The 26,154-nt window shown below is 41.0% G+C and overlaps 4 protein-coding genes across 6 annotated transcripts; 2 read left to right on the forward strand and 2 right to left on the reverse strand.

Annotated features, from left to right (window-relative positions):
- The first annotated feature begins 812 nt into the window (after positions 1–812).
- Positions 813–1,676, forward strand: LOC119725028 (BTB/POZ domain-containing protein KCTD21-like). Its single transcript, XM_038196394.1, has one exon. The coding sequence runs from the start codon at positions 1,014–1,016 to the stop codon at positions 1,674–1,676; it is 663 nt and encodes a 220-aa protein (XP_038052322.1). The 5' UTR covers positions 813–1,013.
- Positions 1,677–4,362: 2,686 nt separating this feature from the next.
- LOC119724204 lies at positions 4,363–20,280 on the forward strand. Of its 3 annotated transcripts, none has more exons than XM_038195149.1 (9): positions 4,363–4,709; positions 11,692–11,789; positions 12,588–12,870; positions 13,603–13,841; positions 14,688–14,820; positions 16,307–16,476; positions 16,919–17,032; positions 17,538–17,636; positions 18,438–20,280. In XM_038195149.1, the coding sequence occupies exons 1-9, from the start codon at positions 4,631–4,633 to the stop codon at positions 18,756–18,758; spliced, it is 1,536 nt and encodes a 511-aa protein (XP_038051077.1). In that variant the 5' UTR covers positions 4,363–4,630; the 3' UTR covers positions 18,759–20,280. The 3 variants fall into 3 exon arrangements, with proteins under 3 accessions (XP_038051077.1, XP_038051079.1, XP_038051078.1); XM_038195150.1 differs by lacking the exon at positions 4,363–4,709 and adding an exon at positions 10,108–11,245; XM_038195151.1 differs by lacking the exon at positions 17,538–17,636.
- A 473-nt stretch (positions 20,281–20,753) lies between these two features.
- LOC119725135 (BTB/POZ domain-containing protein KCTD21-like) lies at positions 20,754–22,135 on the reverse strand. The gene has a single exon (XM_038196495.1). It carries the CDS (start codon positions 21,943–21,945, stop codon positions 21,292–21,294), a length of 654 nt encoding a protein of 217 aa, XP_038052423.1. The 5' UTR covers positions 21,946–22,135; the 3' UTR covers positions 20,754–21,291.
- A 419-nt stretch (positions 22,136–22,554) lies between these two features.
- On the reverse strand, positions 22,555–25,863 carry LOC119724205 (BTB/POZ domain-containing protein KCTD4-like). Its single transcript, XM_038195152.1, has one exon. The coding sequence runs from the start codon at positions 25,609–25,611 to the stop codon at positions 24,712–24,714; it is 900 nt and encodes a 299-aa protein (XP_038051080.1). The 5' UTR covers positions 25,612–25,863; the 3' UTR covers positions 22,555–24,711.
- Positions 25,864–26,154: the final 291 nt, after the last annotated feature.

Raw genomic sequence — 26,154 nt, forward strand, 5'->3', positions numbered from 1 at the left:
CTCGGGCGAGTTACTCAACAACAAGGGGTGACACGACCTCGCCCCCGGCCCCGTGGGTCGAGCAGTATGATTTCACTGGCTGCTCTTTCCAGAGAGGGTTAGGGTGAGGGGAAGGGGGAGCTATAAAATATAGCATCTTCCTCGACGCCATAAAAACGGGATTGCTATTTTTGTATTATAAAAAAGATAAAAAATTACAAAGCAGTACTCTGACGTCACTTGGGGAATCCTGAAGGCCAACTATATTGCTTTGTGTACATTTTGATGTGGCGTACGTGACATCTGATAGCAATGATCGGGGTTTTCCCCTTGACGTCCATCGAGCCAAGCTCGGTTATGCGAAGAATATTGCTCGTTACAAAGATGGAACCAATCGTAGTGTCCTCTTTTCAAAAACTGATGTCATTGACGCGACCTAGGGCCTTGAGTGTGTGTGTGTGTGTGGGGGGGGGGGGGGGGGGGGGGGGGGGGGGGGGGGGGGCAGGCCAGGGTAGGGGTGGGGGAAAAGCCACCGGTGTATTTACCACCACACAAATCAATGCTTTCCAGTTGAAATAATCGAGTGATACAACTACCGCAATCGGGCCTTGTGGTCTCAGCGGGATCTACCCGATGTTCCCCAGTACCAATGTTCCCAAAACCTATTGATGAACCTAGATATGCACCCGTCTCAGTTGTACATGTGTCGAAAATATATATTGTCACGCCCACGACAGTTTTGAACATAATGTCACATCATCTCATTATGCATAATTGCACTCGACCTGGCACGGTACGTGAACTGCATGCAGCGCCGGGCGATATAGTTAACGACGGGCGGACACACATTTGCTGAGCAGGAACAATTTCAAAACGGAACTGCTGCGGTGTACGAATGTGTGAAGACCACTCGCCATAGTTGGAACACTAATAGACCTAGGCCTAGAAGTTGAATTTTCTTTGATCAGTAATAGTGTTCGAGTAGTTCGAGCCCTACATACGCTGGAATTCTCTGCAGGGATTCGAAACAGGAAATGGATGACCTTGTCAATCTGAATGTTGGCGGGTGCGTGTACACCACGTCGCGGTCGACTCTGACTCGCTACCCGCGCTCCATGCTGGCGGCCATGTTCAGCGGTGAGCTTGACCCGTCTGTTCGTGACGCCAACGGGGCCTATACCATCGACGGAGACGGGCCCATCTTCCGCCACGTTCTCAACTTCCTCCGACGGGGAAAGCTCAATCTTCCGGAGGACTTCAAGGAATGGGACCTACTGACCTCAGAGGCCGACTTCTACCAGGTTGGAGATTTGACAGATGCGGTGATGGCGGAAAAGATGCGGCGGGTCACACCAGAGGACTCCTCGAAAAGTCCAAAATTCGAATTCGTAGAGATACAAATACGGAATACAATAATGGACATGATGTACATAGGAAGCATCGAAACCCTGGGAAACCTGCCCGTTATTCTGGCGTTTCTCAACACCGACGCATATTACGAAGGTGATGTTCTGGATGTTGTCAAGCAACAGGGCATGATTCAGCACTGCAGCACTTCATATACATATTATTCAGAGCCTGTTGGAGATAAACGCATGCTTGTTTTCCGAGAGATAGTGGAGCACGGCTTTGAACTGAAGGCGGTACTCTGTGATTCTGATAGGAATAAAGAATGGACTTTTGCTCGGAAGGTCTAGATTAACGTGATGGATATCAACGGCTCAAGCTGTCGTCCCCCAAAACGACGATAACAATTAATGTTCTTCCACAAACCCCTGACGTGCACTCCTTCGCAGAACCATACGGACAAACTTTATAGAATCCTTACACAGCTGGAGGTGATACAAAAGTAACTAACAGTAACATGTAAATCTTTCATGTAATGGAATATTGAATGGCAAAAAAAAAAAGACATGCAAGTTTTTGTATTTTAGTAAAAATGTTAAGAGTGATTTAAAGTATTTGTTATTGGACACGGGTCAATTTTTGACAAAACAGTACATTTGTATTTCACTTAATAATAGCCATCGTCGTGTTTTAAGTCTATATTCGATCATCCACACAACTGACATTTACTTGACATTTTGGCAATTTCAGTGCAAAGAAAGATACAAATCCACCGTTAATGCGAGTGAACCAAATTTACTAGCAATAATTTTAACGCATGCTGTGAATCGTATCTGTGGCACACACATCGCTTCAGTTGTTTTATTATTAGAATTCGTCAATTAAAGTCAAATGATAACTGCCAAATCAACACAAACATCTTTATATCGAAATATGTCGTGATTTATTTTCCTGTGTTGCTGAACCGTTGATTGCAAGGATCGGGGGTTCCCCATGACGTTATTGAGCCAAGCTCGGGTGATGCAAAAAATATTGCTCGTAATAAATGTCGACCTTCTCCGTAGGCCTAGTATGCTGTCCTTGATCTTTGATTTTGTCTCCTTATTTTTGTTAGCCTTGAATGTGACGCCGTCAGTCGCCGCATGATAGCGGAGTAAAATACACACGGGCTATAAATAAACTGTTAAAGATGTTGATGTAGAACGGATGGTGAGGGCGCATGTTATTTTAAAGCGGGGGGGGGGGGGGGGATGCCCCCCGGAAAAGCAACACTAAAAAAAAAGGGGCGGGGGAAGAGGTGCAAAGTCATATTACCGTTAATTTAATGGGTGGCGGGGAGGGGCAAATGTCCCGCTGTCCACCCTAAAAAATGTTTATTGAGAATATGCTGGAAATGTACATGGATTTAGGGGAACAAAATGTGCTTTGCCCACTCTTGAAAAAATCCTAGCGACGCCCATTGTCTGCTTAGTATGATCATGCATGATCATCATAAGCAGACCTAGCGCAGCACCCAACGTGGGCCAAGTCTAAGTATTCTGGTATTATTTAGTAACCTTTGAGTTCAATCACCGCCATTGTTGGAGATCATTCGATGCATCGTACACTAACAGCCATAACAAACGTGTCGTGCCAATGCGAGCAATATTAATCTGCCAAAACAGCAAAGATGTTGTTAAATTGTGTGTGTGGACCATTGGAACCCTGATCGTTATTGAGTTGTTCAGCAACTCCTTTTTTGAGGCCAAAGGATGCTCCTCTGCAGGGACTGACGAGAAAATGGATGACATTGTCAGTCTGAATGTTGGCGGCTGCCTGTACACCACGACGCGGTCGACTCTGACACGCTACCCAGACTCCATGCTGGCTGCAATGTTCAGCAGTGAACTCGACCCGTCTGTTCTTGACGCCAACGGGGCCTATGTCATCGATGGAGACGGGCCCATCTTCCGCCACGTTCTCAACTTCCTCCGACGGGGAAAGCTGATTCTTCCGGAGGACTTCAAGGAGTGGGACCTGCTGGCCTCAGAGTAAGAATTCTTATGTAAGCCTCTGAGGCCAGCAGGTCCCACTCCTTGAAGTCCTCCGGAAGAATCAGCTTTCCCCGTCGGAGGAAGTTGAGAACGTGGCGGAAGATGGGCCCGTCTCCATCGATGACATAGGCCCCGTTGGCGTCAAGAACAGACGGGTCGAGTTCACTGCTGAACATTGCAGCCAGCATGGAGTCTGGGTAGCGTGTCAGAGTCGACCGCGTCGTGGTGCACAGGCAGCCGCCAACATTCAGATTGACAATGCCATCCGTTTTCTCGTTTGGAATCCCTGATGAGCATCCTTTGGCCTCAAACAACGAGTTGCTGAACAACTCAATAACGACCAGGGTTCCAATGGTCCACACACAGCATTTGAACAACATCTTTGCTGTTGGGCAGATTAATACTGCTCGCATTGGCACGACACGTTTGCTATGGCTGTTAGTGTACGATGCATCGAATGATCTCCAACAATGGCTGTGATTGAACTCAAAGGTTACTAAATAATATCAGAATACTTAGACTTGGCCCACGTTGGGTGCTGCGCTAGGTCTGCTTATGATGATCATGCATGATCATACTAAGCAGACAATGGGCGTCGCTAGGATTTTTTCAAGAGTGGGCAAAGCACATTTTGTTCCCCTAAATCCATGTACATTTCCGGCATATTCTCAATAAACATTTTTTTAGGTTGGACAGCGGGACATTTGCCCCTCCCCGCCACCCATTAAATTAACAGTAATATGACTTTGCACCTCTCCCCCCCTTTGTTTTTGGTTGTTACTTTTCCGGGGGGCACCCCCCCCCCCCCCCCCCCCCCCCGCTTTATATAACATGCGCCCTCACCACCCGTTCTACATCAACATCTTTAACAGTTTATTTATAGACTGTGTGTATTTTATTCCACTATCATGCGGCGACTGACGGCATCACATTCAAGGTTAACAAAAATAAGGAGACAAAATCAAAGATCACGGACAGCATACTAGGCCTACACTCTAAAAACTGTGTTTAGCAATTAAACACAATCAAACAATCTAAACATGTCCAATTCCTAAACACCATCAAATTCGTGTATAATTCCTAAACAGACAGTATTTATATCCTAAACATCAACACCCAAATTCACTTTCTAAACATTATTGCGCGATCCCGTTGTGCTGATTGGCTCCCGGTAGTCATGTGACATGTGCGGCGCAAAACGGCAAAAAGTGATGCTTCACCGACGCCATCTTGTTTGAGCGCAGCCAGCGAGGGTCATCGGTGCCTCCCCGATGTCGATCAACGGAATGCATAACATGGAAACAATTCTGCAGGGGATTTTACCCCCTCAAATACTGCAAACCTTAGAGGGTAAGTTTTAAATCATTATGTGTGCACAACAGACGATATTGTTCCGTTTTGGGGCGAGGAAGAAAGTTTTATACCACTCACTGCCGGACGGTTGAACCGGCCTGCTGCATGCATTCATGCGGTACGGTAATGACGGTAGGCCTAGCGTATGCGGTATACACCGCGGACGCGTTTTGAGTAGGCCGGCTAAGGTTACAGGCATGCATACCGGTCGGAGTTTGTGTAGTTCAGGACACCACCGGTTTTTTGTTATTCTTCAGAAAGTTTTGTCTCTGCCCCAAAGCATGCAAAGTCTGCAACCTCACGAAACGTTCTTCTACTTCTAGTTCTAGGCTAGCCCCATTAATGTGGCCAATTTACTGGACGTACATGACTATAGTCTAGGCCTAGCCTAGTCCGAGTATCTTGGACCCAACTTATTGCCTTTTTTAACATTTGGACATGGTCTGGCGATAGTAGGGTCCAAGCTAATACCGCGAGCTGGACAACACCGTCCCCAAAACCAACATTTTCCAACAAAACACATCAGATTTCACCTTCAAAACGGCCTCCAAATTACTAGATAGGCCCTGTGCCACCTGAGGTACAAGTAGACATCGATGATTGAGATGGTTGTACTGAAGTTTACTTACGATCCGGAAAAAAGTGAAATTTTCCGTTCATTTCGGAGAGCTCCCCTCGCGATCTTGAACACGTTAAATTTCCGATCGTGTTTAATGTTTGAACGACGCGATTTTCTTCTTCATGCCCAGCGTACATTCAATGGTCCCCGTATCCCGAGTGCGATTCCGTTACCGAGCGCGTGCGATGCATCGATTATGATAATGAGTAGACTGGATCACGTTTGTAAACACATGTGCATTTCAAACGATAATAGGGAGTCGGGAACTAGCGCAGCTTTTATCGCGGATACCAGTTCAAGCTGGTTCCTGATTCCCTTTTACAGTTCGAAATGCACATGTATGTGTTTACAAATGTGACTCATTATCATAATCGACGCACTTCATATCCTGGACTCCCTCCGTAACGTAGGGAGGAAAGGGTGTCCACCTGGGCTAAGTCTAGGCCTAGCCCTAGGCCTACCTCTGTAAATAAAGGCCACACTTCCACCAGGCACCATTTCACATTTAGGGTTAGTTTGTAGGCATAGTTTATTTTTGCATAAAGAAGCATACTCACTCACCCTCTTTCTAGGCTAATGCGCTTTCAAATGCTTCCCCCACCCTAGCCCCACTAGTGTGGCCGCGGTATGCTGCGTTGAACCTCTGGCCACACACCAGGGTATTGCACACTCCTGAGGAGGTTCTCAAAAATATTACGCAAATTTTCTTACATGGTTGTATTTTATGATGTCTCAGCTTTCACTTCTGAGATGCTTTGGTGTAATAATATCTAATTTTTCCAATATGCACGCAAAAGTCGTCTGTTAATGGCAGCCATTTTGAATGTACAAAACGATACCCCAAAGCTGTAACGTCGCGCTTATGCAAATCGATCTTGTCGGATCAGGCCATCAGGCGTGCGGGTGGCGTCAGACGGGCTAATCATGAGACCATGTGATAAACACTGCTAATTATTTGGAATTGTACATCTATCTGGACATGTGGAGTGTCCGGAGCGTCAGTGCGATACCAAATTATCCGCAGCAATTATCACGTGGCCTCGTGATGCCATCGCATCACAACTCGCGCGCCTGTTGAGCAAGAAGATGATTTGCATAAGCGCGACGTCACAGCTTTGGGGTCATCGCTTCGTACATTCAAAATGGCTGCCATCAACAGACGATTTTCGCATGCATGTGGGCTCCAGAAAGATTTTAAAAAAAATCGGAAAATTGGATATTATTACACCTAAGCATCTCAGAAGTGAAAGCTAAAACATCATAAAATACATGTAAGAAAATGTGCGTAATGTTTTTGAGAACCTCCTCAGTAGTGTGCAATACCCTGGTGTGTGGCTAGAGGTTCAGCGCAGCATACCTCGGCCACACTAGTGGGGCTACCCACACCACTCCCACCCCGCGCTGCCCAAGGTCTGATGTCAGGATTTGGTCACGTTTTTCATGCCCCAGGGTGGGGATTTTGGTCACTCAAATTTCACTGTTAACGTTGGCGTATTAATGGAATTAAAGGCAGTCACTTATTGTCACTTCAATTTTGCCCGAGGGGTGGGGATTTTGTCACTTCAAAAGTGACAATCCCTACGTCTTGGGTGGGGCAGCCCGAGAGGGGAGAGGTGGGGGAAACAATTGATAGGCGCATAATCAGAAAGTGCTGCCTTTATCAGATGTCTAATTTTTGTGAAATTTCATGTTGAAAAATTGCAGCACTGAATTAAATTATTATTATTTGTGCTGGTTTTAAAATGTCAGGTTGGGTCGCGGACATTTAAAAAAAAAGAATACGAACAGTATGCACGTCTTTTTGCTGAATTGTGTATTAATTCCTTGTTTATTTTTGTAGATCTCACTGAGTTAATCTTTTCCGGTTCAATAGGTTAAAAACAAAATTCCAACTTTTTCCCAAGAGGTATGTGGAGTTCAGTCCATGAAAAATAGGTTGTTTGCAACTAGCCCGACTGCATCTGACCGTACAGTACTATCGCAAGCTCTGTAGTACAGCCAGACCGCCAACGCTCCCCTTAACACTGAACTCTAATGTAGCGACTTTGCTACCAATTTTGATCAAAATTATATATCTTCTCATCCAGGACAAAAATTTCCAAAGTTAAGGTTCCTAGTCAGAGAGGAACTCATACCTTTTCGAAAAAACGTTCTTTGGTCCCAATATTTTCATCCATCTATCTGGCCAAAAGACGACTTTCAGTCATCATCTTCCACAAATATCGTTCCCGAAAATATCCTTCATGCGATTTCAAAATGGCGGCCGCGTTGTAATGTATGCATTATGCCGACGTGCTAGGGCATTGCAGTTTATGATGTTTGTCGGGCGTGTGGCGCGGCTGGCCTATGGCCATACAAACATGAGGTCATGAACTGAATAATGCATATTCATAGTACTGTACAGGAATGTACAATTTCCATTGCGTTTGTTTTGCAAATACATGCATGTACAAGTCCAATATTTGCTATCATTGGTTCATCACGGGCTCTGTGCGCCAATGAAAGAGGGCGTGTTTTTTACCACTTTTGAGAGCCACTTGAGAAGAACTCACAACTTTCTGAATGTGCAAATTTAGTAAATAGCCACCGTGTCTCCGCATGAGCGAAAACGTTCGAATCAACTTGCAATGGTACAATTGTACAGATGTACATGTACACTGAGCCTAGCACTAATGTGTACGCTAGTGTGTACGCTAGTGCAATTGGACGCAGAATGTTCATGGTGTGTGGGATATTGTTTCCGTGTAACGTTTTATTTTTATTATTGCACTTTTGTAAATGTACTTCAAAAATAAAATAGGCCACGCATGAACTTCATCATCGCACATATACGCAAAGATCCTCAGAATCACATCACGTACTTTGTTAGTTCTCTACAAAGATTTAAAAAACTAGAAACACCCATCGACCCCTGAAATGTTAAACTTTGTTTTTGTTTTTCCTTTCATTGGTCGCAGCGAGCATGTGTCATTATCATCGGAATGGAAGTGGGCTCCGTGCACAAGTACCCCTTCAACAGCCAGAAAAGGAGAGTTGGGGGAGACCTAGATCGGTTCCTGTCCATACGGTCCATGACCACTGCATATTTTGAATGATCCAAAGTTATTTGGGGAGGGGGCCGGGGTGATTAGTCTGCGAGACCATCGAAAGTAAAATTCAAACATATTCATGTGCCGACGACGCCTGACGCTCATGCGTGAAGACGCTATGGCTTAGCTTTGTGCACATTCAGAATAAATGAGTTGTGCGTACTTCGCGCATGATGAACCAGTCCAGTAAGGTGTCCCATCCAAGTGGCTCTCAAAAGTGGTAAACACACGCCCTCTTGTGTTGGTGCACGGAGCACATGATGAACCAATGATAGCAAATAGTTGTAGCACATTGCGAAACAAATGCAATGGAAAATGTACATTCCTGTGCAATGTGCCCCTTCTTCTCTGCAAGCCTTAAGGAACTTGTTAAACATCTAGTGAAATGTCACCGAAATGCCCCGCGATTTATCGTGCACTGCAGTGTAGTAGGTTGTGGAGCATCATTTAAAAACTACGGCAGTTTTAAGTCCCATGTCAGCAGGAAGCATGACAACATTGATATTGAGGTGTGTACTACGCAAAGAGAAAATGATGTTGGAACTGAAGATTTTGAGGATCCTATGGAGAATGCAGAAGATGAGTTTGAGAGCACACATGATCATGCGGCATCCTACTATATGCTGAAATTGAAGTCGATGTGTTACATGTCTGAGAGTGGACTCAACGAAGTTCAAATGTCAACTGAATATTTGGTCAACCAGAAACTTGATGAACTAAAAGCCAAATTATGTGAGACAAATAAATTAACACAAGAAGAGATTGATGGTTTGGTTGGTTGCAAACAACCTATTTTTCATGGACTGAACTCCACATACCTCTTGAAAAAAAGTTGGAAAAAAAGATTTAACCTAATAGAACCAGAGAAGATCAAACTTGGTGAGATCTACAAAAATAAACAAGGAATACACAATTCAGCCAAAAGATCATTATATCGTGTTGAAAAGGTAGACGTATATGGTTGCTATGTACCCATTATTGGATCACTGCAGGCACTGTTGAAGTGTCCGTCTGTGAGTAAGCATATCATGACACATACAGTTACTGACTTTGGATCAGACTTAATGGAAGATGTGTTCGATGGATTGTACTTTCAATCAGATCCATACTTACAACAGAATCCACAAGCACTGGCATTTGCTCTGTACTCGGATGACTTTGAATTAGCAAACCCAATAGGAAGTCATCGAAAAACTCATAAATTGACAGCATTCTACTATGTATTGTTGAACATTCCTCCACATCTCAGAACAAAACTTGAGGCAATCCAGCTTGTTGCTATGGCAAAAACTGCAGACTTGAAAACATATGGATTTGGCAAGATCTTGGAAAATTGTAAAAAGTGTTTTCAACAACTGTATGACGGAGTAGTAATGACAACAGTTTCTCCAACGGGTGCCAAACAAAGAACACAAATCAAAGGAAAGCTAGCCTTTGTATTAGGTGATACCCCAGCAGCACAGTTGATGGGAGGATTTAAAGAGGGAGTAGGCAAAGCATACAAGCCATGTCGAACATGTGAAGTCACGCATGAAGAACTAGAGAACAACTCGATAATCATTCCATCACCACTGAGGGATGAAAATGAACATCTTGAAAGGTGCGAGAATCTAACAAGTGAAATGACAAGACAAGCCAGAAAATACTGGTCAAAGATGTACGGAGTAACTAGAAGATCAGAATTTTTGGATGTTCCAGAATGCAAGGCAACAAAGTGCATTCTGCAAGACCCTATGCATGTCCTGCTGGAGGGGATAATTCCAATGGAAACTAAACTACTACTAGTTCACTGTGTTGAAATGAAGTTCTTCACTATCGCAAAACTTAATGCTATCATTAGGAGCTTTGAATACACGCGAGAAGAGAAGAAAGATCAACCTGTTGAAATTTCACGGGATAATGTGCAGTCTGATAGCAAGTTACAGCAAACTGCTCAGTCAATGAAGAACCTTCTTGTGCTCCTTCCTTTCATGATTGGAAACTTCATACCAGAAACAGATGAGAAGTGGATCAACTACCTAAGACTGATACAAATTACGCTGCTCACATTTTCATCGGTAGCTTCAACTCGAACTGTGAACACACTGCAGCTTCTCATCGCAACCCATCATTCTGCATTTAGACGGCTCTACCCAGAAAGGCCAATCACACCAAAAATGCACTATCTCAGTCACATACCAAAGCAGATATGTGATTTTGGACCAGCAAGAAATCATTCGTGTATGCGGCTAGAAGGTAAACATGGCGAGTGCAAAGACAAGAAATATAGAAACTTCAAGGCCATCCACAAATCGGTGACTGTTCAACACCAGTACAAAATGTGCTTGCAGCAGTTCAATGCTGATGGCTCGGCCTCACATGCATACCTTTCAGAGGATGACATTGTTAAGGAAGGGCATACTTGCAGTATTGCTGACAGGGAATTCCGCCATTCTATGATTCAGAGAGAGTATGGAGATTCAGAGGATGTTTGTGCACACCAAGCATTGAAAACTACAGAGCTAATTTCTCGTGGTCATCGATACACAGCTGGCACCATACTGATAAAAGAATGTCCCCAGTGGGAGTATCCAAAGTTCATTACAATTGATGAGATCCTGATCTTCAACAAAGCCACATATTTTATTTGTGAGGAACTAGAAACAGTTGCTTTCAATTCACATCTAAATGCTTTCAGTGTTGCCAACACTGGTGAAGTGAAAACTGTGGCATTGAAGCCAGAAACTGACCTAACATATCACTGGCCCCAGCTTGTGCATACAGTGGACAGGACCAAGTATGTGATGCTTCAAAATGTTGATGATGTATGGCAGTTGTAGCAGTAGGTGAGTGAAACCTCCCTACCCCACTGCAAATGCTATGTAGGGTTAGGATAAGAGTTGAAAGAGTGTTATACATGTACATGTACTTACCCAAGCACTTAACCATACTTGTAAATTACATTTGCGCAAGAATATTGGACATTGATTCTGAAAATGATTCTTGTTAAACAGATGTGCAAGAATCAACGTCATTTTCATTAATCAAAGTTTATGCAGTAGATTTTTTTGCGAGAATTTCATGGAAAACCTCACTGGAGAATAAAAATAGAATCCCAAAATCTGCAGGGTCAATCTAAACTTGACGTACAAGTAATTTTTAAAATAAAAGTGGATATGTAAGGAAGCAATGGAATATCATATTGTTTTCTTTTGCAAAAGTAGTTCACTGAATGAGGTTACATGTACTTGATTTACTTACATTTAGTTGATTTCTGTTGCATATGTTGCAGAGAATGGTGTAGACTCTTCAGTTTTTCTCAGCCTTACTGAAGATGACCTTTTCAGAATGTTTCCAGGGAAGGTGGGATATGTCAGGAAGGTGATGATGGTAAGTTATAGTTATTAATTCATGTAATTAGGCAAAAATAAAATAGTTCTGCTTCTGGTTTCCTTACCAACCCTATTTCTACCTTTTACCCTTGACTACACGCAGAGGCCTCAATTTGATCGTACACAAAAAACAATGGCAAAAAACACAATTTCCCTACCTACTGGTACCTACCCTTTTTTTTTAATGTCATGTAATCGGAAGCAGAAATATATATAATATTATTGGCCTTAAACGAGGAATGCACATTGGATGGTTCCGGATACTTCCCAGTTCTACCCGTGTCCAATGTGGGAACCGGAACCTCGAGTCCAATCTTTTCAAGAAGCAGGTACCCGCTATGCTCGCTTCTGGCTACAAAAGAATCGGTTACGGAGTAAATTACCAATTCTCTGTGCACACAGCCCAGAGCCAAGAATCTACTTATTAGGAATTCAATTGCACGAAGGCCCTGGACATTCTCTCTCGCTAGTCAAAACAACGGTGGGGAAAGACACACAGACTTACACACGTTACAAGGAGAGTTGGAGACAAAATTATCAGCTGAGTCCTTTGCCGCTTAATTTTTTGCAGCCAAGAGGCATAAAGCATTGAACCCAATTAATACTGGCCCTGTGCCATGGATACTAAACGTTTTGAATGACACAAGTGCTGGATTCCATTATGCCATGTACATTTTTTGTATTGGACACACAGTGATTGATTGATTTTGATGGACTTTGTCCAGTTCCTATTTGAAGATGATAGGGAGTTATAAGGTTAAAATTTTGAAGGATTCCTACACTCTTTCCTCTATAGGTTCAAAGTGAACTTAATGCACCTCTAAGTGCAGAGGAAGCCACGGGCCCAGAAGGTGATTCTGATCTGCCTGGAGTACTCCAATCACCAGATGTGAGGTCACAGCTAACAGCAGCTCCAATGGCCCCAAGGATCTTGGACATCAGCAAGCTTTCAAGTCCGAGTATGGCGTCTGTTGGTGCAGGGGGAGACGATGTAGCAGAAGAGGCGGGTAGTCATCAGGATCTAGAGTCTTCTGACGTTGCCCTTCAAGGCCCTTCAAGTAGGCTGGAAACCCCAAAGAGTAAGTATTTTATTGAAACTGCCGTTGCATGTTGATCGGTCAATCCATTTCTAGCAAGCGCTCTATTGGCGGCTGACACTGAAGATATTGAAAGTATTCTTTTTAATACCTTCAAAGCATCGTGAAGTGGTAATGTACAGAACATGGCATCAAATGTCTTGGAAGTTGCAAGGAAAGCCTGACACCAGTGAAATTTAGTTTAGTAGGATAATCTCTCTGCACATAACTGGATTAATCTTCTGTGGATCTTAGGGGGCCTTAAGTGTCCAATTTTATAATACTCTCTTGCTTTATACTGACCATCACTTCCGGTTTAAGGTAGGGTAATCATTTGTCATTTTTGCAGGTTTTCTGTTTGAAGCAACAAAAGTGCTTAAAATCTAAAGATGACGTATATTGCTTTACAATTACAATTATTGAACTGATTAAATTCTAGCTCAGTGAATCTGTATGTATTCATGTTTTGAATTACTCCTGAAATAAGTGTTTGGTACACCTTCTCATTCAACCGATTGCAGCTACACTGCACTGATCTGACGAATAAATGTAACAACCGGGCATGTGTGTGTTGTGTCAATGCGTGCGTGCACCCATTCATGGATTGACACATCTTTGAAAGCGGCTTTCTTTAATTGTATTCTTCAAAATGACTGCTTTAAATCCCAAACTAGGTGGCCTACGGCGTACAGCAATGTAATTATCTTTTTATTTTATTTTTAATTTTTGTATTAGCTCCTATGTGGAACATGTTCACCACACCGCAAACATGGCCACAATACTCGGACCGTGTCGTGAGTGCACTGAAAAGTGGGAACATCATGGCAGACTGGGATGCACTCATCGCAGAGACCGCTTACTTCATTTTGAAACATCATGACATGAAAGCACCATCAGAGTACGATGATGTAGGAAGGCTTGTCAGCGAGCGTTGGCCTTGCATACTCTTTGAGGAGCATGGCAAAAAACCATGGGTATGTATACATGTACATATTTATGTCAAAAATTGTTCGCTGATATTATTCACTTACATCACATCCATGCTCATGAACGTCTTAACCAGTTCATGCCGGGATTATTTTGACAAAAAAACGGAACAACTTGAAGACGGGGGATTTATTGTCACTCGATCTCAATGCCAGGCGGGTTGCAGCCATCACTCTCGGGTAGCACACTGATATTTCCAGCCTCGCTTGCTGCGAGCAGGTCACTGACAGATATTTCCAGCCTCGCACCCTGCGTGTTCATCTGTCATTCGTTCCAAATACCACAAACCGCTAGCGTGTATACACGCCTCCAGTGCGAACTGGTTTAATGTGGGTGTTCCAGTTTTAGGGCTGTGCCAAATATGCTGCGTATGCGATGATCAACTAAATATTCAAATAGCTTTTTGCCAGTTTGAATATTCGAGGGAAAAAAATCAACTTAAGTGATATTACTGATTGTCTTAATCATAAAGTTGCCGTTTTTTTTTCAGGTAGCACTTTTTTTGTTGACAGTAACTTTTTTCTTGATGGCATTCGTTGTTTTAATATCACATCATTTTAAAGCCTGTTGTGCAGATCTCATTGAGAAAATGTAAAACTGTGTCTTTTGTGCAACATCCAAATTCCATCATCTTTTACCACTTAATATAGTAAACATGTACATGATTTGAAATACCTGATTCGTAAAACATACAGATTAATATTGTTGGATGAATTCCACAAATCTATAAATGCATTACTCATCAAGTCAGTATTAGCTGTAAATGGCATGACATTTTTTCAAACATTGATTGCTCCCATTCCTATAATTCTTCCCGTTACTGTAATTTTCAGAATCACTTTGTAAAGAGACTTTCCCAGAAGATGAGGAACATAAGATGGACCAGAAAAAGGAAGATGGAACAAACCAAACAACCAGCTACAACTAAAAGGACTGCCGTGGCAGCAGCTGATTACAGTTTTGAAGGTGAGATCCCATTATTGAAGTGAGTTGAGGGTGAAGCTTGTTGTAAATGCATTGTTAAAGGGAATATACAACATTTGCAAACATCGAAAAATAAAACTACCAAGTTTTTGCGAAATACCTTAAAAGGATGTTGGTAAATGACAGTCTAAAGCATCCTGTAAAATTATGGCACCTGGTATACTGTCATTTTCAAGAAAAGTGGTATTTTTGTATCAATTTCCAACGCTGATCGGCCGATCAGCGTTGGAAACAACTGGCTTTTTTTCAAATACTGGCCCCAATGGACCATTGCACTTGTTTGCAATCGATTACAAACCTATGAACGGGTACGAGCCAGCTAGACTGGTTCCCGGACCTTACAATTCCCCAATGTATGTAAACTGCTCTGTTTCTTCTTATATGGAGTCAAGGAACCAGACTACAGGAAAATGATCGTTTTTCTTGGTTTTTATAGCATTTTCGAACCCAAAACCTCAAAAAAGTCAGTGTAACTATATTTGCTTTATATTTCCAACCCCCCAATTCCATCCATTTTTGAAAATTACCGCCAAAGCAAATGATGTATATTCCCTTTAAATTTAGAATGTCATGCTTTGTGTGTATACATGCGCTTTTTATGGTAGTTTCATGCGCTCCTCCCATAAGAATTAGGTGCACCTATAAACAAAGTGCGATGTCGTTAAGGTTCAGGTGTATGTATTTAGGTAAATATAGTAAAAACAATTCAAGTTGAGTAAGTTATTCAAACATTCGGATATCTACATGTATCAATAAGATCATATTTATTAAACATGGCTAACATGCTCTTTCAGCATACAAAAAAAGCTGTAGAAGGAATACCCTGCAGCTTGTCTCCATTGTATTAACTGGCCAGTAGCAACCTGCCCATCTATTTTGGCAAGAAGTTTGCCAGTTTGCCAAGCAGTTGCAATGTACTAGTCAAAATTGCTTGCCAGTTGGGAACAAAATGCACATAACATATTGATACAAAATTATGTTTGGATAACAATGGATCTCATATTTGAGCTTTGAGTGGTTTAGCAGACTAAATGTGATACTTGTCAAGGTCCTCATCAAAGAAAATGGATGAAACAATAATTTCTGAAAGAGACTGCTGACATAAATGTGGCATTAATTGACAATAAACCATGCAAACCAAAACAAAAAGACAATTAAAATACCAAAAAGAACAAATTACATGCATATTTTTGAGATCATGTGCATGTTTACGTGTATTGGGCACAGCCTTTAATGATTAGGTGCTTAATGTTAAACTGTTTTTTTTTTTTTTTTTTTTGTTGACTGACTTTACACGTGTTGATATAAAACATATTTTAACACATCCCTAAAACCAAAGATACCGGCTACTTTTTTATGAACAAATTCAGGATGTAGGCAAATTTATTCAAGTAACAGACCAGTTTTTCAATTGTTTTCATAGGCTTTAACTCTTTGTAGATTTGATTTTTCCAAATAATTCCTGTAGCTGATGGAGACAGCCCTGAAGAGCTCTTGAAAGCCGATCTGCTCTCTGAACTGCAGAAGGACAAGCCTGACAAGGCCAAAATTGGACATCTCCAAAAACTGACCTTTAACTTGCGCAAGAGGGAGAAACCGACTTTTCATGACTATCCCTTCCTCTTGGAGGAAAAGTTTGTAAGTTTACACCTTGTTTAACTTTTAACTGCAAGGGAACTGCAAGGGATTTAGAATTTCATTATTAATATAAGACTAATTAAATTATTATTTCCACATTTGATTGAATGTTGTATTTCAACAAAAAAATTTGCTTTATGCCGTAAGAGGATAATTTCAAGTATTAAAACATACATTTTGAGTTGGAAGAAAGGCACAACTTTATCCCACTTGGAAATGAAGAAAATGCTATTAAATTTCATGACTTGCTAACTGACATTTTGCTTGTTATGCATGAGTATTTATGGCCACCCATAATAACTCATTTACTACAACCTGTATTTCAAGTTGTATAATCAATCTGACATGATGTAATTTGTCATAAGCACACATTGTACAGAATGTATTGGGTTTATGTTAGTGCGTTTGTAAACATTTTCTTTTTTGTATGTATTGTATGCAGATAAAGAGGGAATTCTTCCTAAGGCAACCAGAAGTGTCAGAGGCTAGCTTACAGCAAAACTGGACCAGTCTAATCAACATGGTAACGGAGTGCACCAAGCAGGATAGATTTGAGGTAAGTCTTACATGTACTTAAAAAAAACTTACACTCAGTGGATTTGAAGACTAGATAATTCATCATCATTGAAGGTGCTACATGTACTATTGAACTTTGATAGATCTTGGGATGTGTTGTCGCAGGTTATTTTTTATTTAAAGAAATCTAGAGATGTGCTGTTGCAGGATATTTGTAATCTAAAATAAATCTTCGGATTTTTTACTAAAAAATATTGATAATTGATGGCAATATGTTGGCTTAAATACAAGCAGGCACGGTTTTCAAAGAATTTTAATGATTAATAACAAAATCAGGAAAGGCTGACTCGGATTTCAAGGGCAAATTGATTACTGAGGTGTTGCCTATATTATCGATTGTTTTGTAAATAGGGGTGCAACAGTCTGCCGTTATCATTGACTTATTGTCACATCAACTCTGCAAGGCACCTGGCACTCCTCTAATGCCCAATTTTTTCTTTAATTGATAATTGAAGTAAATCTCGGAACGCTTCTTTTACTTTAAGAACACCGAGGGTGAAATCGGACTACTTAAATACGTAGACACCAAGATTGCCATAACCAAGAGGGTCAAGAAACTTCAACCAGCAATATCGGTGGAAAAAGTAAGTGCAAACTTTTCTTTTGTTGTCTTATATTTTGCCTGAGAAATTATCCAATAAATAAATACATACATGCTTTACATTAACTTGCCCCTGAGAGTGCACAAGCACATACATGATAATGGTTGCTGATAGCCCATTATGCTGTATGTCTTGTAGCACCTGCACTATATTGTATTACAGAATATTTACGTGTAAGAAACAATGAAACCACATGGTACTGGGGTGGTTGCGGACGTGTCGGTGAGTAATAGGCAGGGGTAGTTTTGTGTGCTACAGTGTCTGGTGAAGGGTTCCCTCAGCAGTGTGTAGTAAACCTTATTTGTTTACTGTGCATAGAGAGAAATGTGTTTGTGACAGTGTTTGACTGGTCAACATTTTCAAATAGTTAATCAAATGTCTTTTGTCAGGGTAGGTATTCTCTAATATAACATTTAGACAAATGCTAGTAGTTGGCATGCGCAGAGGTCCTTATGATTATAATTTAATTCTATGGGTTACTTGATGCATGAACACACTATGATTATTGATGTCATACCATGATCTCTATGGGTGATGCCACAAAAGAACAAAAAAGTAATTTGTGTGGGTATAGGGTCCTATGAAATAATACGATTAGTTCAAGTTTGACTTGCATTACACGTTGTGCACACAATCAGTGCGCTGTATGTAAATGAGATTCCAACTGCGACATCTACAAGTCTATAATTTACCTGTGTGCAACCATCGGTCCCTAACTAGCTTACTTCTGTACACATGGTAATTGATTCTTTCGTTTATCTCCCTGTTTCTCTTTATAACCAGGCCACGTACATTCCCACGTCTGTAGCTAGCGAGGCACCCCGCCTAGTCATCATATCACATGAAGACGATCATGAGCTGTCCAATGGGTTCCTTCTACATGATGGTAATGTCGTAGAGATGAGGGACACAAAAAATGTGATGGAGATGGTCCTGTTCTTGTCCCAAGCATACTATGCCTGGGACCTTCAGTATCCAATACAGTACCAGGTTCTTGGTTTCCTGCAACTGTTTTTGCTCAAAGACAGACTGTCTCCATTTGAGCGGTCTTGCAGTTTCTTCAAATTTGAGAAAAGATTGCGGTCCCTGCAACATGTTGAATAAGCACATCAAAACAACATAAAAGTTGAATACTTCCAAAAATGTTAAATAACTTTGCTATGTTCACTTAGGAGTTTTAGAATGTTAAAACTGTTGACGTCATGTTCATGTCATCAACAATTCCATTTTTAAAAACATGTATAAGGGAAGTTCCTATTGTCATGAAAATTGGTGGGAAGCTAGATTGTTGAAAAAAGTCCTGCTCTTGACCCTAAAACTCTGTTGTTTACCAATGAAATTAAACCAAATTTCAGATCATGTCAACAAGGCATGACAAATTTTATGGGGCAATTTTTATCAGCTTTGTGCAAGAGGGTGAGATTTATACGCCATGCGCCAAAAAAAATAATCACTATTATAATCTGCCAATTTCGACTTGGCGTCCTCCATTTTCGATATAGAGCTGGAGACAGTGGCAAGGAATGCCGTATTACCCCTGATGTCATTGCATACCTTCGGTTGGCGCAACATGCAATCGTAGAGTTGTGCAATGACATCAGGAGTGATCCTGCATTCCTTCACAGAAGCTGTCAGCAGCAGCATGCCCCTTCTGCCACCGTTTCCAGCACAGTATCAATTTTCTGAAGTGAGTTTTTTTTTTCGTATGGCGTATAATTCTCACCCTCTTGCACAAAACTGATGAAACTTGCTCCATAAAATGTGTCATGCTTTTTTTACAAAATCTGAAATTTTGGTTTAATTCCATTGGCAAACAAAAAAGTTATTTAGGATGATGAGTAGCCTTTTTGACATGTAGTACGTGTATTAATATGCAAAATCCAAAGTGTAACTGAAATTATTATTTTAAAGAGCCCATGTGCAATGTAATTTTACATGCAATCCTTGAAAATGCATGTGTGCCATTTAATCTTATTTTCAATTTTCATTTGCCATTTTACCTGATATTTTGGTGCCTTTTATGTTTTTATGCCATTGAGAATATTCATGAGCAAAAGATGTCATTTGAGGCAGAAACCACTGATGTGTTACGGCTATTTCAGCACAAAAAGGCACCAGATTTTGGGACATTTTGTCGCTGTAAAATGTTCTCTTTTTTCACGGATTTGTTGTGTCAGTTCATGGCCTGTAGGAAATGACGTCATTTGAACGAGACCTATATTGGCAGGATGTTGTATTGACGGTGCTCTTATCAGGGTTCGACTGTACTTTTTTTAATGATTATAAAGGTGCACTTTTTAATAAAATCAACTCAAATGGGATGTCAAGCATTCAATGAAGAAGAGCATGGTGTCACAAGATGTGTTCCTCAGGAAAAAGAAACATTTTATGGACACTAAAAGGTTGAAATTGTGCATTGCTAAAAGCTAAATACAAAATTTGTATATTAAAAAATGAAATGAAATATGAGCTATTTGAATTAAAAGCATAAACTAATTGATTTTTTTCTAAAATTAAATTCATTTAATTTTCTTTAAATGCTAAATGAATTTCAAACAAAATTATGAAAATGTTGGACATTAAAGTTTGTTAAAGTTTGTTCAAAATGTCTTAGAATAAGTTAAAAAGTTGTAAAATAAAAAAAAGTGTATTGAAAACGAATCAGTGAATTTTCAGTTTCCTTTTGTGAAGTGTTGTGTTTATTTTCTAAACACTATCATGTTTAATTTCTAAACATAGTAATGTTTAATTTCTAAACACCATAATGTTCATTTCTAAACAACAAATGTTTAATATCTAAACACCAAATGTTTAATATCTAAACACCAAGTGTTTTGGTGCTAAACACTGCAAGTGTTTAGCGATGGGACATGTTTACAAACTGATAGCAAAAAAGTGTTTAGAAAAACGTTTAGAGTCTAAACACAGTTTTTGCAGTGTACGGAGAAGGTCGACATTTATAACGAGCAATATTTGTTGCATCACCCGAGCTTGGCTTCATGACGTCATGGGGAACCCCCAATCCTTGCAATCAACGGTTCAGCAACACAGGACAATAAAACACGAAATATTTCGATATAAAGATGTTTGTGTTGATTTGGCAGTTATCTTTTGACTTTTAATTGACGAATTCTAATAATGAAACAACTGAAGCGATGTGTGTGCCACAGATACGATTCACAGCATGCGTCAGTGCTAGTAAATCTGGTTCACTCGAAATAATGGTGGATTTGTATCTTTCTTTGCACTGAAATTGCCAAAATGTCAAAGTAAATGTCAGATGTGTGGATGATCGGTTATAGAATTAAAACACGACGATGGCTATTATTAAGTGAAATACAAATGTACTGTTTTGTCAAAAGTTGACCCGTGTCCAATAACATATATTTTAAATTACTCTTAACATTTTTACTAAAAGACAAAAACTTGCATGCCTTTTTTTGACATTCAATATTCCATTACATGACAGATTTACAAGTTACTGTTAGTTACTTTTGTGTCACCTCCAGCTGTGTAAGGATTATCTAAGGTTTGTCCGTATGGTTCTGCGAAGGAGTGCACGTCTGGGGTTTGTGGAAGAACATAATCGTCGTTTTGGGGGACGACAGCTTGAGCCGTTGATTTCCATCTCGTTAATCTAGACCTTCCGAGCAAAAGTCCATTCTTTACTCCCATAAGAATCACAGAGTGCCGCCTTCAGTTCAAAGCCGTGCTCCACTATCTCCCGGAAAAAACCCATGCGTTTACTATCTTCAATAAACTTAAAATTCTGGAAATGCTGGATCATGCCCTGTTGCTTGACCAAATTCAGAACATTACCTCTGAACTGTGGGACGCTGTTGAAAAACTCCAGAAAAGTGGGCAGGTTTGCCAGGGTTTCGATGCTTCCTATGTACGTCACGCCCATCACCGCAGTTATACGAACATTTATCTCTACGAATTCGAATTTTGGACTTTTTGAGGAGTCCTCTGGTGTGACCCGCCGCATCTTTTCCGCCATCACTGCATCTGTCAAATCTCCAACCTGGTAGAAGTCGGCCTCTGAGGCCAACAGCTCCCACTCTTTGAAGTCCTCCGGTAGAATCAGCTTTCCCCGTCGGAAGAAGTTGAGAACGTGGCGGAAGATGGGCCCGTCTCCGTCGATGGTATAGGCCCCGTTGGCGTCACGAACAGACGGGTCAAGCTCACCGCTGAACATGGCCGCCAGCATGGAGCGCGGGTAGCGAGTCAGAGTCGACCGCGACGTGGTGTACAGGCAGCCGCCAACATTCAGATTGACAAGGTCATCCATTTCCTGTTTCGAATCCCTGCAGAGAATTCCAGCGTATGTAGGGCTCGAACTACTCGAACACTATTACTGATCAAAGAAAATTCAACTTCTAGGCCTAGGTCTATTAGTGTTCCAACTATGGCGAGTGGTCTTCACACATTCGTACACCGCAGCAGTTCCGTTTTGAAATTGTTCCTGCTCAGCAAATGTGTGTCCGCCCGTCATTAACTATATCGCCCGGCGCTGCATGCAGTTCACGTACCGTGCGAGGTCGAGTGCAATTATGCATAATGAGATGATGTGACATTATGTTCAAAACTGTCGTGGGCGTGACAATATATATTTTCGACACATGTACAACTGAGACGGGTGCATATCTAGGTTCATCAATAGGTTTTGGGAACATTGGTACTGGGAAACATCGGGTAGATCCCGCTGAGACCACAAGGCCCGATTGCGGTAGTTGTATCACTCGATTATTTCAACTGGAAAGCATTGATTTTTATGTTTGTGTGGTGGTAAATACACCGGTGGCTTTTCCCCCACCCCTACCCTGGCCTGCCCCCCCCCCCCCCCCCCCACACACACACACACTCAAGGCCCTAGGTCGCGTCAATGACATCAGTTTTTGAAAAGAGGACACTACGATTGGTTCCATCTTTGTAACGAGCAATATTCTTGGCATCACCGAGCTTGGCTCAATGGACGTCAAGGGGAAAACCCCGATCATTGCTATCAGATGTCACGTACGCCACATCAAAATGTACACAAAGCAATAATAGTGGGCGGGCTTGTCCAGCTTGACTCCTTGACGTCATTGGGGAAAAAAATCCCTAGTCCTTGCAATCAGCAAGCACGCAACACCACGATAACATACAAATCCTATTTTAGGCTAGTTAGAAATGTTTGGTTTATGCATTGTTGCTATGAAATTCTGAAGCCTCAAGCTAACAAAATCTACCAGCGATAAAACTACAATCGTCAACTTATTAAATATAAATAGTGTCGTTCAGATGCTCAAGCATTATTTTGTAGGATACGACTTAGGGACTATGTGCATTCTTTTGGCTGCTTAAGATGAAAATAGTGAAGCCCTGCCCGAACTATTAAAGCTGACTTTAAAATAATTCTTTAATAACATGTAACACATAGTCCTTAAAGAAAACCTCTTTACCCCAGAGTCCAGATGCAAATGAGAATTTTAAAAAAATTCAATACGTTTAAAATCACATAAGCTTCAAAATGGGCATACCGTAATTTGAACTTTGCAAAAACATTTGATCTTTTACTGAAAATTTTTAACTGAAAGTAACATGAAATTGTCAAAACAAATTACTGATCGTTTTTTGGAAATGGAATTTTCTGAGTTATCATAGAAAAGCGGCTGAGATCTGCCATTCGCATCTCGACTTTTCTCAAGTAATATAACTTGAAAGGATATCAAATACAACTGGTAAGCGTGGATTTTTAGTAATAGAAATACATCATGAATAAACGTCTTTAAGACCACATCTGATATTGAAATTAAAAATATAGTGAAGGTCATACGAAAATTGAAAATTACGCCATACAATTGTAGCTAATGAAAGTACATGTATAATAAAAGTACACAAACACAGAATTGGTACTAAACAACGATAGTTATATCATATAGTTAAAAAAAAAACTTATTTAATTGTGATTTGCTATATTCGTTACGGGACAGGCTCTTAAAACCTAAAACAATTTCTTTCACAACTTTTGCTACGCTTGTTACCGACACCGAGACGACATAAAAACATGGCGCGGTGCTAAAACTAAGTGTCGTTGCTTACTACTGGCCACACAATGAATCATTAAACAGTATTAAAATGTCTCATTAAAAGAAAAACCTCTCAAAACTAAAAGCCGTTATAAAAAGTACAGAACAATGGTTGCGTTGTGACGAATCTACCAAATGCTTACTGTTGTGCAGTATATACATTGTTCATAAGCGTCTCAAGCCAAATGTTAATTGCTGTAATTCTTTACATTTTAGTGCGACAAAATAACAAGCTCCAATCTTTTAACACTGCACCTGTTGCCCAAATAATCAAATTGGACTTTAAAAAAGTAATTTTAACATTATGATGTACTCCTTTATGTGATTATGGTGTAAAGGCTATTCTCTTTAATTCGATGAATTGTTATTCTGTCATTAGATAGTCCATCTGTTTCAGTAAACAAGAGTTCACAAAGGGAGTGTTTTCGTGACAAGTCCATGTTTGGTCTTGACGGGCTGTAGGGATCTTTTACACAGCAAAAACTGTGGTGTTAATTTAACACAATTCGGTATCTATATAGGACAACACCAGTAAAATTTAACACCAGATGGTCCTATATAGATACCAATGGTGTTAATTTAGCACTGCAGTTTTTGCAGTGTAGGCATCTGCCCGCAGGTCATTCCCATCTAGATGAAACGCAGTGGATGCCATTTAAAGCTGAGTCGAATCCAAATCCAAATTTAACTCAACATCCCCCTGAAAACTGAAATCCAGCAAATGTCTCTGGGCAGACTAATAATTGTTGTTTGTAGTAACTATTTCCATAAATGGTAAAGAGAGGTCTAACATGAACGACAAATTAAGAAAACCCACATCAAAGTCGCATCACGAATTTTGCCTATATGGTGTCACCCAAGTCACATTTCTTTTAATCTCAGGATAAAGTAGAAAAAAAAACTTAGGAAAAAGAAGGGTTTCACTTTCTCAGTGTGTCATTCTGCTTACCAACACAGAAGTACATTAATCCACGATTCCTTTGTTTTCAACGGATGTTGGCCTTAGGTCCGGGCTCAACTCGCCGGGAAAAAGTCCATCTTAGTTCCTTAAAATCTGAGTTGTCTGGAAAAAAAGTGTATAACTCTGTTTTCATTTGAAATCCCAGAATCTTTAAAGAATGCAAAATTGCCGGCTTTCGATTACTAAATCCCTCGTGTAAATCAGTCACGCTGGCAGTACCAGGTACGTGTACATCGATCCGCACATGAGAGGCATCTCCTAGATCATTTGTCGTCGTGATATTTTGAATAGCTGGTGGCGGAGCAAGTGTGCAGGTCATTTTTACGTCAGGCTCAACTTTTGTAAAATTTGTTGTGTAATTGTAAGCACGGAAAAACTCTATGAGCGGCCTAATACTCAATAGGGTATTCCTGCTTCCAGTATACGAGTATCTCACGCCCAAACTGGCATGGATGTCTATGAATTCCAAATTCTCCTTGCCGTCTTCTGGTGCGTCCCTCCGACTTTTTTCCTCCTTCACCGCCTCTACCAAAGCTTCCATTTGATAGTAATCGGCCTCTGAAGCCAGCAGCTCCCACTCCTTGAAGTCCTCTGGAAGAATCAGCTTGCCCTGTCTGAGGAAATTCAGTACGTGACGGAATATGGGCCCGTCCCTGTCCATGACATAGGCCCCGTTGGCGTCACGAACAGACGGTTCGAGTTCACTGCTGAACATGGCAGCCAGCATGGAGTCCGGGTAGCGAGTCATAGTCGACCGCGTCGTGGTGTACACGCAGCCGCCAACATTCAGATTGAAAACGTTATCCATTTCCCCCTTTACGAATCCCTTAGCTGCAGAGAGTTCAAGTATCTTTAGGGCTCGAACACGTCGCGTCGTGGTGTACTCGCAGCCGCCAGCAACATTCAGATTGAAAACGTTATCCATTTCTCCCTTTACGAATCCCTTAACTGCAGAGAGTTCAATATTTTTAGGGCTCCAACACGATTTGCTGAACAAAGAAACTTTAACTACTTGGGATCCTATGATAGCTTCCACGTCGAGTGGTCCTCACACTACACTGAAGCAGTTCTGTTTTGAAATTATGTCTGCCCGTCGTCATGGTATTCATGTACAACTTTGCGTAGGCCTATTATATTAGTTATTTCATCTGGGGAACTACAGAAAATGATGCCGACATCAGCACCATGTAACATAACAAAAGCCTATCACGTGCAGTATGCATATTGAGATGATGTGCCACTATATTGTGCACAATCATATTTACAGACCACGAGGCCATGAAAGGGGCATTACGAGGCTGAAATCCCATTAAATAACACACAGGACCAATACACAAATGTTGTTTCTTACACTGTACGGATTCACATAGCACTGAACAGCCCGATTTTTCGGGACATAATTGTGACCCCCGAAATTCGCCCTTACCGAAATGTCCCATGTAAGTTAAAATGATCACTATCCTCAAAA

This window comes from Patiria miniata, unplaced genomic scaffold (genome assembly GCF_015706575.1).
Source record: "Patiria miniata isolate m_02_andy unplaced genomic scaffold, ASM1570657v1 HiC_scaffold_18, whole genome shotgun sequence".
NCBI lineage: Eukaryota > Metazoa > Echinodermata > Asteroidea > Valvatida > Asterinidae > Patiria > Patiria miniata.

Bases quoted from the DNA above. Each gene is read 5' to 3' on its own strand.
- LOC119724205 (XM_038195152.1), bottom strand. From the start codon at position 25,611: ATGGATAACGTTTTCAATCTGAATGTTGCTGGCGGCTGCGAGTACACC.
- LOC119725028 (XM_038196394.1), top strand. From the start codon at position 1,014: ATGGATGACCTTGTCAATCTGAATGTTGGCGGGTGCGTGTACACCACG.
- LOC119724204 (XM_038195149.1), top strand. From the start codon at position 4,631: ATGTCGATCAACGGAATGCATAACATGGAAACAATTCTGCAGGGGATT. The intron at 11,790-12,587 runs GTAAGTTATAGT...TTTCCTCTATAG, and splicing joins ATGTCAGGAAGGTGATGATG to GTTCAAAGTGAACTTAATGC. The intron at 17,637-18,437 runs GTAAGTGCAAAC...CTTTATAACCAG, and splicing joins CAGCAATATCGGTGGAAAAA to GCCACGTACATTCCCACGTC.
- LOC119725135 (XM_038196495.1), bottom strand. From the start codon at position 21,945: ATGGATGACCTTGTCAATCTGAATGTTGGCGGCTGCCTGTACACCACG.